At 46.2% G+C, this 14,901-nt stretch overlaps 1 protein-coding gene across 1 annotated transcript in view; it reads left to right on the forward strand.

Moving 5' to 3' along the window:
• Positions 1-504: 504 nt before the first annotated feature.
• Positions 505-14,901, forward strand: part of LOC144260214 (uncharacterized) — a 44,010-nt gene continuing 29,613 nt past the window's right edge. Inside the window, exons 1-7 of the mRNA XM_077808769.1 lie at positions 505-590; positions 4,632-5,033; positions 7,487-7,613; positions 9,563-9,676; positions 9,852-9,965; positions 12,028-12,132; positions 12,753-12,866. Coding sequence (XP_077664895.1) covers positions 567-590; positions 4,632-5,033; positions 7,487-7,613; positions 9,563-9,676; positions 9,852-9,965; positions 12,028-12,132; positions 12,753-12,866 — 1,000 coding nt within the window. The 5' untranslated portion in view covers positions 505-566. The remainder of the gene's footprint in view (positions 591-4,631; positions 5,034-7,486; positions 7,614-9,562; positions 9,677-9,851; positions 9,966-12,027; positions 12,133-12,752; positions 12,867-14,901) is intronic.

Here is a 14,901-nt window from a genome sequence, read left to right on the forward strand (position 1 = left end):
TTAGTCTCTAAGGTGCCCCAAGTCCTCCTGTTCTTTTTGCGAATACAGACTAACCCGGCTGCTGCTCTGAAACCTGTCTGAGGTGAGTTCAGGCTGATAGAGGCCGGCACAGGGAAGGGGGGCGGTGGGCCCCTTTATTCTGTCACCCACAGGTGCTAAAACTCTCCCCTGCACGGAGGGCGACCGGGGTCCCTCAGTTAAAGACCCGCCCACGCTGTCACGGCTTTGCCCCCTAAGGTGGTCCCCGGTCCCCGCTTGAAGACCTATGGACACGTGTGTTACAACCGCTAACAACACTTCCAGGGCATCAAAGCGGCGGCCGCGGCCGATGCGAGCTTCCCCCGCCAGGGGCGCTGCCGCCCCGCTCCCCGCCGGCCCCGCCCCGCCGCTCCCAGCCCCGGCAGCCAGGCCGCGGTTTCCTCCCTCCCTGCGGGCTGCGCTCGCTCTGCTCCGCCCGGCAGCGGGGCCGGCCCGTGGCGAGGCAGCGCCGGGACTCTGCCCAGCCCGCAGCGGGAGCGGGGCTCGGCCGGGCCGGGCCCGCGGGAGCAGCCCCGCCCGGGGGCGCCATGGCCGAGCGGGCCGCTGCCCAGGTAAGGGCCCGGAGCAGGGGCGCTGCGGTACGTAGCCCCGGTGCCTGGCCCGCGGGCCCCTTGCAGAGCCGGGGCACGTGTGACCAACGACCCCCCCCCCCCGGCTCCCCGCAGGGCCTGGCTCGAGTCCCCTGGGGCTGGGCGTTTACACGTTGCCCGGCGGCTCCGAATGCAGGCGCAGAGCGGTGCAGCGGGGGAGAGCTGCCTTTCCCGGGGGTCCGTCCTGACCTCCAGCCCGGGGGGCGCAGGGTCGGGGGCACCCTGCCCTAGGGTGACCAGGACTGGCCCTGTAAAATCGGGACATCTGATGTTTGGGGCTTTTTCTTATATAGGCACCTATTACCGCCCACCCCCGTCCCGATTTCTCACATCTGCTCTCTGGGCGCCCTACCCTGCCGCTGGGCGCAGCTCTTAGCGCCCCGCTTCCTAGCGCTAGCGAGAGTGGGCCTAGCGCTGCCGTAGCCGGGCAGGGGGAAGGCTAGCAAGGAAATGCCTTGATTCCTGGGCTGTGGCTGGTTCTCAGCGCCTCCGCTCGCCTGCCTTGGGTGGCCTTTGGAGCTTGTGCCTGCTGAGCTGCATCCTGGAGGGTGGTAGTCAGGGCCCGGCGGCTGCAGGTGCTTGGCTGCAGAGGGTGTTAACAGGGCACCAGCATCGCTTTACACAGGAGGCTCATTGCAGCGTCAGAGGGTTACCTAATGTCAAGCAGCCTGGATTCTATTTCGGAGTTTGCTACTGACTTGGGTGAGTTATTTCCAGTGCTTAATTTGTAATGAAAGCTGAGCTGGGGATCAAGCAAATAGGTGCTGGAGCTTAAGCAATTTTTTTTGACTTTCATAACTGATGTGGCGAAGCCAGAGGTGCTGGGACTATGAACGCCTAAGCCTAGAGGTGCCAGGGCTCAGCTCTGGCAAGCCCTGGCACAAATGAAGCACTGGTCCTTTCATCCCTGACAGCCTGGCACACAGAAGCTGTACAATGGGAGTGGTAATAGATTCGTATTTCTCACATAAGGATTTTGAAAATGCATCAATTGTTCTTAAAGTGCTTCGATGTGCAGGGATGAACATTGGTAGGGGAGGAGCACAGAAGTTTGAACAGGTTGGGCCCAATGTCGAAAAATTTTAGATGTGCAGGTTTCACATGCAGTTGTCATGATTGTGTGCACAAACCGCGTAACTGCCAAGGTTGTGTACAGCGTAGTTGTAGCCTTGTTGGTCCCAGGATATTAGCGAGACAAGGGGGGTCCAGTAATGTCTTTTATTGGACCAACTTCTGTTGGTGAGCGAGACAAGCTTTTGAGCCAGCCAGAGCTCTTCTTGCGGTCTGGGAAAGGAATGGAAATGACCACAACCAGGCATATGCATGCGCAGTTACCTGGACGGTGTGTATGTAATTGTGCACTTATTTCGTATGTGCAGTTCCACACCTAACTTTTCAAAACCAGGCTCGTAAAACATTGCATAATTTTTTATTTAAAATAAGTAACTGAATTTTTACATGCACCTGGTGTGGCTACACAACATCATTATAGTTATGTGCATGAGAGGGTTTTCTCTCTGCTTTTTAGGTGTCATTCAAATAAAAAGCCAAGGAGTTTGACGAAGGGAGTGTTCTCGCTTGTTTGGATTCTGAGCATTACACCGAACAGCTACAGTGTCAGAACTGTACTGGGAGACCAGGGATGCAACCAACTCCCAGAGCTACTTAGGAAAGAGCCTTCAAAGGTTTCTAACAGATCAGCTGGAGGAATCTCTAGAACTTGCCTGCTAGTGACATTGTAACGTAGTAACATTTTACGTTACAAACCATGCCAGCTCGCTGCGTAGTGGCCAGGTGTTCCAACACCACCCAAGATGGTGTATCCTTGTTCAAATTTCCAAAAGACCCTCATGTTAGGAGCCTTTGGGACAGATTTGTTCGGATGAAGAGAGCAGACTGGAGAGGGGGACACGACCGCTCGCTGATCTGCTCTGCGCACTTCACAGACGAGTGCTTTGACATTTCAAGCGTGACGCAAAAAAAATTAGAATTTGGAAAGCGTTTGCTTCTAACCAAAACAGCGGTTCCGACTCTGAACGTCTGCCCGAGCATGAACGGGAACCCACAGTCCCTATCGCAACCAAAAGGAAGAGGAGCCTTCCGGAAAAAAATCATCGAAGAGGTACCTAAATGTTGGTTGATGAATAACACTATGTGTTTATATTGAGAGGAAGAACAGTTCCTTGGCTGAAGCAAAGGATTGAGTGCCAGGAGTCATGAGTTCTGTTCCCACTTCTGTACTGACTTGCTATGTGATTTTTGGACAGGCCACTTAACCTCAGTTTCTCTGTCTCTACAGGGGGAATAATACTTCATGCCTCCCTGGGGTGGTTATGAGTCTTAATGTGTCTGTGTTTGTAAATTGCTTTGAGATCCTCCAAGGGAAGGTGCTGCAGAGATGCAAAGTATTGGGATTAGAACTGGGTGAATATTTGTTGCCAAACTTTACGTGGAATGAGCTGGTTTTAGATTTTGGGAACCTTTGGGAAAAATGTAGCAGTTTTTTGGGGGAAAAGTTGGTTGAGACAAAAGAGGTGAATGAAACTTCAACCTGGAGGATCTCTGCAGGGCCAGAGAAATGGGCACGGGCCTGTGACCCCGAACTCTGTTTCCATGTCTGCTACTGACTGGCCTTAATAATGCTTCACGCTTCTCTAGTGCTTTATAAGCCTGGTTCACTGCAGTCTTCTGTCTAGCTGGGGAGGTGATCAATGGAGGTTCATGTTCTCACACACCTAGCTCTCCTGATGCTCAGGCCTGTATTTAAACTGCTGGACCACAGTGCTCTTGAGGCAAGTTTCTTATCCCCAGCAGGTCTCAGTTTTCCCATCTGTAAAAACAGCGATAATCATACTTTATTTAGGAAGCCAAGTAAATTTGATGACTGAGGAGATCTTAATTTACCGAGAGGAAAGCTAGGACGCAGTGAAATGATTTGCCTAGGAAGCATGGTGATCTAGGGCATTAGATATTATTTGGGGACAGTTCTGGAAAAACATCAAGTTCGTGACAAGGACATGAGGAGAAGAAAGGGACGTGGATTCAAATGTTGGTCCAGACACATTTACTCTTTGCCCTGGTGCAAGTTGCTTAACATTTCTAAAATGGTTTCTGCACCTGAATGCTGGGGATAAGGATACCTATCTACCTACCTACCTGGGGTGTTGTGAAATTTAAGTTTGTACAGACTGGAGCACCGATTTTGTACAGTTAGTTTGTTCCTATCCTGTCTGGTCACTGCTGGAATATAACACCATCTCCGGATGGGATAAATGTTGGTGCGCAGATGGGCCATAAGAGAGAACGAGAGACCCAGGATATATCAACACTTGGAGTTGGTTGTTTGATTCCCATTTTAAGGAGGCATATTTGCACTAGCTCCGATCGAGTTAACATGCTAAAAATAGAGCACAGTTGCCGTGGTGCACCAGTGGGGGAGGCGAGCCGCCCCGAGCGTGTGCCGCTGGACTTGGGCAGTGTGTCCTCAGAACGGCTAGTGCTTCCTGCCACTCACAGCTGACACTACACTTCTCTAGAGCTAGTGCAAGTATGTCTCTTCGCGCAGGGAATTCCCTGTCTAGCTCATCCCCTGGGAGTCTCTGGGGCCCTGTGGCAAGGAGACCTCATGCCAGGCTCATTAATTCTCTTCTCATAAGATTGTTGTCGTGATTGACTCTTGTTTGTAAATGAACGTGATTAGAAAAGCTCTTGCCTTATATTGCAGTTTTCCTCAAACAAATTAGGACAAAACCCGAGATGCATGGGACATTTCAGTTCAATACCATTCCCATTGACCCTTATAAATGAGGATTATAATGAAAATGTCAGCAGCTTTTTAACCATCACTTCTGGAATGTGAGCCGGTGATGATAAAGATGCAACCTTGAACAGTCTGGGCGGCCTGTTGCATGTGAGCGGCTGCTTGTCCTGTTTCTTTGTAGCTAACTTTGCCGATAGGGAACGTGACTTCAACTCTGTTTTCATTTTCTGTCCTTGAAACAGGCTGATGAATGGGAGGTGGAACCGCAGCCCCTTGCTGCCTTGCAGCCACCGGTCCTCCCGGAGCAAACGTCTGTACAAGAAACACCACTTCCAAGTGCAGAGGCTTCCCTTCAGACTGTACTAGCCGCAGTCCAAGCTGTTGAGAGGAAATTAGATTCTCATGCCACGCGGTTGCTGGGTCTGGAAGGGAGAATGTGGATGGCTGAAAAAAAGCTAATAGGTTGTGAGAGAACTGTGGTGGAGTTTGGGAACCAGCTGGAGAGTAAGTGGGCCGTGCTGGGAACTCTGATCCAGGAGTATGGGCTGCTGCAGAGGAGGCTGGAGAACATGGAGAACCTGCTGAAGAACAGGAACTTCTGGATCCTGAGGCTCCCCCCAGGCACTAATGGGGAGGTGCCCAAGGTAACTAGTTTTATCTGTGTGGTGGTAATGCCTAAGAATCCCCGTCACGGACCAGGACCCTACTGTGGCAGGAGCTGTACAGACACAGAACAAAAAGACAGTCCCTTTCCCAAGGCATCTACGATAGAAGCGTCGGATGAGATGGAATGGGGGATACAGACAAGGAGACGTTTCTTGTTGATGTGATGGGCAGTGGAGGGATGCAGAGAGGGGGGTGATGTGGTCAAAGCGATAAGCTAGGAAAATAAGCATTGTCACAGCACATCTCAACGAGCACTAAGGAGGCAGAAGTCAGCATAGAGTAGAAAGGATGGTCTTGTAGTTAATGCAGAGGTCTGGGAATCGAAGTCTGAGTCTAGTTGTTATCTAGCCCTGCCTTGAGTGCAAGGGACTGGACTAGATGACCTACTGAGGTCCCTTCCAGTCCTAACCCGCTATAATTCTATGATTCATTTCCCAGCTCTGCCACAAACTTCCTGTGTGATCTTGGACATGCCTCTTAACTTCTCTGAGCCTCATCTTTAAGATGGGGATGATATTTACCTTCCTCGCAGGGGTACGTGAGGCTTAAGCCACCAGTATTCGTAAAGCATTTTTAGTGCTTCATGTGGAAGGGGCTGTACCATGTTAAAAGGTTTATTAAGTAAGTCCCTTCTATTACCAGATACACGACGGATTTTTTTCACAGGCTCGTTCTTTCCTTGTCTTTGCTGCTCTAAAAGTGCTCAGATTTGATGGGGTGGCAGAGGGTCTTTTGAGCCAACCCCTGTGCTGATCAGAACTAGTTAGATGACTTTCACCCCACTCCCTTCTCGTGCTGATGGGAGCAGTTGGGGGAAAGGGGAGGGAATGGAAGAACAAATCTAACATCTTGAAAAACCTCTCCAGATTAAGGAAAGGATAGAAGCCCAAAGTTCATAGTCAGAGAAGACACCCCTGTGAGGTAGGGCAGGGCTATAATCCCCAGGTGTACATCTGAGGCACAGAGAGACTGAGATTTGCCCAAGGTTCCACAGGATATTCGTGGAAGAACAGGAATTGAACCCCGCTTAGCGCTGTAACCACTGGACTATCCTTCCTGTCTGCTCTTACCAGCCCTTTTCAGTTTTCGACTTTCCCTGCTGCCTCTTTGCCATTTTAGAGCCTTCCTCTGCAACACTCTGCACCTCTCATAGGCAAAGCCCACTGGGCCTGTGCATTTCAAAATGTTACCCTCTCATCTCAGATACCAACTGAGCGATTCGCATTAGCCTAACAGCCGGAAAGAGGTTGGACTTTCCACACTCAAACTTTTCTTTTGTGTGTGAAACCCACTTGCAATGAACCCTGCTGTGCCTCTCTCTGGTACGCTGTCCCGTCCGCTTTCCGGTGCGCCTGCATAAACTGTGCTGCACCTGGGAGAGAACTGTATAGATGGACCCATGAAGAGAGGGATGCAAATGGGAACCGCCGAGACCGGTTAATGTCAGTGTTACTCAGACTTAATGTTACGAAATTCCAACACCGTGAAAACAATCCATTCATATTGTGCCGAGTTAATGCACCTTATTGGCTGGCATTTACTGTGCCTGTCAGCTGATTATGGTTCCTTGGAGCTGTTCAGTCAGTGTTAGTTAGACCCTTCTCACTGGGAAATCAAAGATGCTTAAACTACAGATTGCAAAGTGAATCATTTTTACTTGATTAAACTCCCATTATCCTGCATGGGAGTGGATGGGTGGTTATGGGCTCAGACGTTCTCTGCAGACAGGCATCCCATCACGGAACCCCCTGGCACAACTAGCCTTAGCTGGTCCCCTAGTTGGCAGATGGAAAAGCCAGCGTCCGAAGGGCAGCAGACGTGGAATGACCCGATTCTGTAAATGTGATCCTTCCAGGTGACAGTAAAGATGGAGGTGCCATTGCTTGCTGTGTGAACTAATAGAGGAGCTCAGTGTCTAGATTTTCTGTTATGAACAATTAATTTAGAGATGGGCATGAACCAAAGCTCTGCTTTGAAGCATCCTGTTGCTACAATGGACAGAACCAAACCCCAGATTCAGAAGACTCCCAAACTGCAATGTTTGCAGTCCAACATTTCCCTAAATCTGCATGTTCAAAGATACTCTGTTATAAACTCTCTGCTTCTCCTGTGTTTCTGCAGCACCTAGTACAATAGAGATGGATCTTGACTGGGGCCCCTGGGACCTACTGTCACGTTAAATAATAATAATGTCAAGCTGCAAACTCTGACCCCTGTATGGGGCCAGATCCTCAGCTAGCCTAACTAGGCATAGCTGCTTTGAAGACAGTTGAGTATTGCTGATTTATACGAGCTGAATATCTGGCCCATGGTATCTTGATTCTGGCTAAACTCAAATTAAATTAACTTTAAAACATTCTTAGAGTTAACATAAAAAGGTGGGTGTGACAGAATTAGAAGGTGGTGAGTGACTCCCCCCTTGTAATTTCAGGTACCGGTGACATTTGATGACATCTCCGTCTATTTCAATGAGCAGGAATGGAAGAGCTTGAATGAATGGCAGAAGGAGCTTTACAAGAACACCATAAAGGGGAATTATGAGACCCTGATCTCACTGGGTAAGGATCAGTTTTCACTCCTTTATTAGAAGTGGTGAGATCTTTCATGGACTGGGTTTCCTCCTGCTCACAGTTCCTTTGATTTGTGCTGGGACAATGCCATTAGTCTTCCAGATGTTTATGATAGCTCAAGTTCCTCACATCCTTCTGTGGAAGAAATACCAAAATATACACTATTGGGCTTAAGGCCACCACCTCCTCTTATCCCATACTAGAAGCACAGTGGGATCTACGTTTCAAATTCAATCTAGATACAGAAAGTTGCTAGTTTCCATGTCAGCTGCTGATGAAAAATGTATCCAAAGAGAAACAACTGAAGAGTCAAGTCCAGGGTAATATAAACCCCAAGCAGGTGCACTTCCTCCTGCAGATCCCGGGGAAGCATAAAATAGTTAGCACTGGTGGTCCTGTCTGCATGGGAGAAGGAACAGTGTTTTAACTGGCATTGTGGGTTTCCCCCCCACATGGCTGATTTTGTGTAGGCAGCGACAGAATAGCTAATTAAAATTCACCGTTCTTGAGGAATTGTTGTTGCCCTTGGTGACCACAGATGAGGCTGATGACAGTGTTACGTTGGGGCCGAAAAGGCTGATGTGAGAGTGTTGGTCCTTTCCGCATTGAGGGCATATGTAGCTCAGTGTTGAGGAAGGGATTATGTTCCGGGCCTGCTGAATCTGCTGCTGTGTATGACTCAGCGCCTCAGGATCAAGATCTGAGTAACCCCATCCCTGACTGCTCGCCAGCGCGATCTGTCTATTGTGACAGCTCCCAGCTGCAATGTTGCATTGCTTCTGATTATGCTGCAGTGTGTCCTTGAAGCGTTTCTTCTGGCTGCCTCCTGTATAGTTACCTGCTTCCAGTTTTCCATTCCACAGCTGCTTTGGCATTCTGGTGTCCTCCTCAACAGCGTAGCTGTGATGCAATGAGCATGCGTCAATCCCTGTGGAGTTGCTCTGTTCTTGAGTAATATGCTAAATTGACCTACAATAACCCTTCCATATAGGTTTCAGAGTAGCAGCTGTGTTAGTCTGTATTCGCAAAAAGAAAAGGAGGACTTGTGGCACCTTAGAGACTAACCAATTTATTTGAGCATAAGCTTTCGTGAGCTACAGCTCACTTCATCCGATGCATACTGTGGAAAGTGTAGAAGATCTTTTTATATACACACAAAGCATGAAACAATACCTCCTCCCACCCCACTCTCCTGCTGCTAATAGCTTATCTAAAGTGATACTAACCTTCCATATAGGGACCTTTTCCCCCTTATTCAAATGACTGTATGGTATAAAGAACGTTTGGACCAAATTAGAGTCCAACTCATAGCCGCTGCTAGGAACGGAGGAGGAGGGTGTTCAATGATCTCTTCACATCTCCCACAGTAAACACCATCCCACAGTCCAACTCAGGCTCTGGTGTCAAACCTTGAAATGACCAGCCATTCAGTCATTCCCAAAGGAGAACACAGAATTAACCTCCTCCAGTGAAAGAGCCTCCAAGAGCTTCCCCGGAATTGGGCCTCTCTGGAGCAGTGTCAGCAGTTTGTATGATGAATCCAGGCTATTCATCCCAGCCTCATTATCCATAACATGGGGAGTGAAAAGAACCAACATTTGGGCAATAGAGACAATGGGGCCCTGATCTTGTTTGGAGCCTCTAGGTGCTACTATATTGCAGGTAATAACAGTGATGACTGGGGAAGTTAATGGGCCTACTACCAGCAATAAGTCCTGTGTTTGGTAGTAAGCACCTGCAGGATTGGCCCCTCACTAGACAATGTTTAAGTAAACCAGGTTCTACTTTTCATTGAAACTGATTTGTTATAAATGTGATTTAAAAAAAAAAAAAAAGCTAATGAATATCACAGTTGAAAGGATCCTTATAATCCCTGTGTAACTGATCTGAATAAAACATCCTACTGTATCCCACCTAATATCATCTCCCATGAACAGACTATGCTGTTTCTAAACCTGACATCCTGTCCCGGATAGAGCGAGGGGAGGAGCCATATATCGGGGATCTGCAGGACACTGAAGAAAGGAAAATCTCTATTGAGCCGTGCGTCAGTGAGTAATGGATTAAAACAATTTAGAAAGGGCATGGGAAGGACAAAGCAAGAACCAAAGTTCTTGTGAACCTCGTGGTTCTAGCTTTTCAGACATTTTTAATGTGTTGCCAGCAGCTAAATAGATAAACATAATGGAATTCTCTCTTCTTTCCCTCCGCCCCCCCCGTGAGCAGACTCTCCCGTTGCTGCACCTGGCCAGTGGTGCCAGACCGAACAAGGCGCAGAGCCGTGTGTTGGGGAACAGGGCAATGCTAAGGAAAGAGGTGTCCCTGCAGACCCCAGCACAGGTCAGTAATGGATTGAAACCATTCCAAAGGGTAAAATTCACCTCTTCAGACAGGACACCTGCACAAAGGCTGGACATCACATAAGTCCCATTGGGCTTGTGCTGTCCCTCTACACAGGGATGAGTGAAGTAAAAAGCTGGCAATCTGTCTCTGTCCAAGCCAGACACTAACTGAATGCAACAATAACAAGATAAACCACACTTTTCGACTTACATATTTTTGGTTGGTTGCCTGCTATTGCAAGTTGACAGTGACTCACCTTTGGGCCTCAGCAACTAAAAGAAATTAAAGCTGTTGGAACACCCAGAGTCAGACCAAATCAATCCCTTGGTTGCCTGCTGAACAGCTGTTCTCAAACTGCGCTTGGAGTTGTGAGTTAGTGAAGAGGAAAAAGTGAGAGACATTCATATCAGTAGGGTAAAATAAATGCCTCTGAAATAGACACATTGATTGACAGCAAAATGAAGGTAATGGTGAAGGAGTAATCGATTTACCTCAATTTACAGTATCCCGTATCTAGTGCCAGCTTTCTATCACTGCCTAACAGCATGCATGTGCTGACCACTCAACATTTAACATGTTTGGTGGAAGGAAAGTTATTGATCTTCTGTCAAAATGCAGGAGAATGGGTGGAAATATTTACCTCCAAATACCCATCTCCTTATATCCCTTTGCACCGTGTGATCGGAGATGAAAAAGGTGGTGGGATTCTTCCCAAGACCCATTTCCAGTCCAAGCTTTGCCGTTCTGTGACTCCACAATGGATGACTCAGTTCATTATGGGATACTTCCTCTTTTTTGTCTTGTGAGCTTCGATCAGCAGTGAAAGTTTAAAATGTTGGGAGTTCAAGTTGCCATCGGTAGGCTCCAGCGGCAACACCGTATCAATCTGAATAGGAGCAGTGTGTATCTTTCTGAGCTATTGTTTCAAGCTGTTTGCACACTCAAGCAGATATAATTGGGTTGATTAAATTCAGTCGGCAGGCAACCATAAGCACCAGAATTTTTATTTGTTTGTTTGTTCTTTAAATGAAAGCTTAGCACAAGATAACAGCAACCAGGAAATGTGGGCAGGCTGTTGTAGCCACTACAAACCGACCCAATTCAACCTCTCCTTATCTTTACCTGTACAGTACTTTCTAATTTAGTAATACTCCCACTCTGTACTGATCGCATCAAGCCATACGTATTCTACGATCTCCTTATCTGTACCTGTGCCATTTATCATGTGCTTGTATATACCTACATATTGTCTTTTCTCAGAGTAGCAACCGTGTTAGTCTGTATTCGCAAAAAGAAAAGGAGGACTTGTGGCACCTTAGAGACGAACCAATTTATTTGAGCATAAGCTTTCATGAGCTACAGCTCACTTCATCGGATGCATCCGATAAATAAAATTTAAATAAATTTGTTTTTTATATCCCCAAGATCGCCTATACCTTCCCTTTTGCCAGTGTGTAGTTCAAACCAAAGTTAGGGCTTGATGCAGAAATTATTGGGTGATTTTCTTTGGCCTGCATTATGCAGGTGAAACAAAATATAATGGTCCCTTCTGGCATTAAAAATCTATGAATCTGAATACTTCAGCGTGGTTTGATGTGCTGTCTAGAGTCTGCAGCACTATATAAATGATTTTTAACAATGACCTAAAGCTCTGTAATGTTGCACGTGTGGTTATACCAAATGGCCACCTTTGGACTTACCTGTGTTAGCGTTCTCCGGATATCAGCTGAGCTTAAAGAAAGAGAAACTAGCCTTCCAACAAAACCTTTGCTGGCTTCTACAGATTGTATAATTTTCCGTCCACCTTGGGTGTTCCTAGTGTGTCCATTGCTGTAGTAGCTAGGCCCTTGGAACATTTTCTACCGTACTTATTTATATTTCTACAGCATCCATCACTGCACTTAATAGAAAGGGTTGGACAATCATGATGTAATTTCTAGTTTAGCCCTTGTGTGTTCAGATTAAAATTGCATCAGATGCTTCGTCAGAATGAGTCAGTGAGATATAAGAATAAAATACAGCATCTATTATTACCTCTTTCCATGAACCAATTATACAGTCTTTGGCTGTGACGTTTTATCGTGGATTAAACTAGAGGAACAGTCCTGTGCCGAGGATCAGGAACACTTTGGGGAAGGAGCGCTCTCTACAGACCCCTACGCTGGTGAGTGATGCGCTAAGCTGCCCAGTGAGTGAAATCCAGTAAAACTTTTGGTCCAGACTCTGGCTGGTCCCCGTACAGATGAGCAAGAGATTATAGTGCAAGGAGCCTTCTCCTATCCTGGCAGTTGCAGTCCTTAGTGCTGAGGTTGCTCCCTACTAGTCCCGAGTGAGCTGTACCCCCAAAAGGAGACAACATAGGTCCTTACCCCCTCTCCCCCACCACTTCCACACAACCAGCAGGGCTGGCTAGCCACAGAGAGGAGTGCACATTGCTCCCGCCGAAGGGCCGGTGCAGACTCTACTCCCAGGGAGCTCTCCTGAAGCAAAGCCTGGGGCAATGCTGTTCTGTACAGCTCCATTCTAGGCCCAGGCCTATCGGTACCACCTGCCCCTTTATGGACGCAGCTATCACCTTTGGATTTCCACCAATCTCAGGTTCTCCTGGCTCTGAACCCTTCTGCATTTATTTCCTGTGGATCCTCAGTGAAATGTTTGTAGCCAATCAGAATGTGTGTCTCCTCCAGCCCAAAAACAGCACTGGGTTACGATCAGTTGACATTGCCTTGTATAGTGTTTGTGGAGATCAGAAAAGCAATGCGTTCCTCTGTCTGTCGTGAACAGGGTGCCAAGCTTCTGCACGCTACACTTCCTGCCGGAGGGACGTCGAGGAAGAGCCAAGTTTGCAGGATATGCAGGTCTCGGAGGAAAGGCAAATCCATACAGAGCTCGGCGCAGGTGAGATGGATTGTAACAACTTTGATAGGGTGTGAAATAGCTGGAAATCCTCTTTTCCTCAAATCTAGGAGACGATTTGCAATCTTGACACTGTCCAAATGCAATGATTACAAGAGAAATGTTGTTTCCTAAGCTTGACAGTCGCATGATGTAGTTGAGTTAACATGATCAGAATCTTCACTTTTGCATTACCCATAGTTCTTCGTTCAGAACTCTGAGCCAAGCATTGCATTAACACAAGATTTATTTTGCATTTAATTTCTTTTTTCTTTTCTTTTAAAAAGACAGAAAAGAAGGAAAAAAATAGGGGAGGAGGGAGAAGCTACCTGTGCTGCAATTGAGATGTGTCTGGCGGGTTTTTGCAACGCTGTGCATTGTTCGTTCGCAGCACTCAGTAAATATATCCAGTGCCTAGCAGCAGTATTGGACAGGGTGGCACAGTGTAAACTTCGCAGCTGTATTGAATCACGGACTATTTAATAGACATTTTTACCAGGGCTTTGGAGTGGAGCCCGGAGCTGGAGCACGGACCAGTGGAGCTGCAGGTTTTTGCCTGGAGCCAGAGCACAGAAAATCTTGACTGCTCCACTGCTCCAGTTTCTTTTTTCATTTTCAATCCAAATGAATGATATTCAGCAAGAAAGTCCTGAAGGTGCCAAAAAGTTTCAGATTGTATAACAATGGATATTAACATCTACTTTACATAATATGTCACAGTTCTTCTCACTTTGGCCGAAATCAAGATTTAATGTACAGATACAAAATTACCAAGTTTTTTAGAGATATGTTTTATTAAAGAATCAGATAATTATCAGACATCCGGCAACACTGCAGACTGCTCCCACCCTTGTGCCAAGGTTAGGCGAGTATGTACTCGCATAGATTAGTTAGTTAGATTAGTATGTGTTGATACTTCTTTTGTAAGGGTTGATCAACGAGACGCGCTGAGTGCTGCCATTACGGAAAAGTGTGACGCAAGACGCAACATTTAAGATATCGCAAACAGGTATATTGCAAAAAAAATAATGTTTTTGTTTATTGATATATTAAGATATCGCAAGAGATATTAATCACTTAAGCTAATTTCTCACACGAGCTCTCGTTACCAGTACATTTGTACATGCTCCCGTATCACTCTGGCGGACTTATTGTATATGCCATATGTTCAACGTTCTTTTGGTGTTTGTAATTTTAAATTTACTGAAAAAGTCGTGTGCAGCATATAAATATACAGTAAACATTTTTACATAAATTGGGAGTGATTTTTGTGATATATCCAGAGTGATTGGAAAATGTCCAACACAACTTTGGGGGTGAATCCTTAGGTCATTTCAAGAAAAACGTTTCTGTGAACACGTGTCCTAAAATTCTTCCTAAGGGAGTTACAGTTCCTTCAAGGAGGTGATGAAAAGTTAATTTCTGATTAATATCTCAAAAATGCTTTAATATAAAGTAATGAAATTATGTCTGTCTTAGCATTAGTATGTGCTATCATATTACATTATCCAAAATTATTTAAACTGTAGGCATCCCGAACTGGCTGTTGGTCATTTTTATTTCATATTTCAAGAAAGGCTTGTCATTGACTGCCCCTGGCTATGAGCAGTAATATTATGTTCCATAATAAGTTAATAATTTTTGGTTGTTTATTATTACGTTTAAAATGTATGGTTCCAAAGTTGAAAAATAAATAAGTAAAATTGTTTGTATCATTCTAAGCATCTAAGCAGATTAAAATTTTTAAACAGTTTTCTCGGAAACAGTTAGTTATACAAAATAAATTAAGAGTACCGTTTTAATGCATGTTTTAGCATTAAATCATATTCCAGGGTCGTATCTGTTAAACAGTCAAAGATTTAAAAAATATTAAATAAAATTGGCCCAGTCCCCCCAGTTCATGACGCCTGTGTTTTAAATAATGTTATTTGAATGCTGTTGTATGATAGAACGCTGGAAATCAACTTTAACGGAAAAGCAGATTCAAATTGCAAGCACCGTCCTTTTAGTGAAGAGAGCAAATTTTCAGAAATATGTT

Source organism: Eretmochelys imbricata, chromosome 2 (assembly GCF_965152235.1).
Source record: "Eretmochelys imbricata isolate rEreImb1 chromosome 2, rEreImb1.hap1, whole genome shotgun sequence".
Lineage (NCBI taxonomy): Eukaryota > Metazoa > Chordata > Testudines > Cheloniidae > Eretmochelys > Eretmochelys imbricata.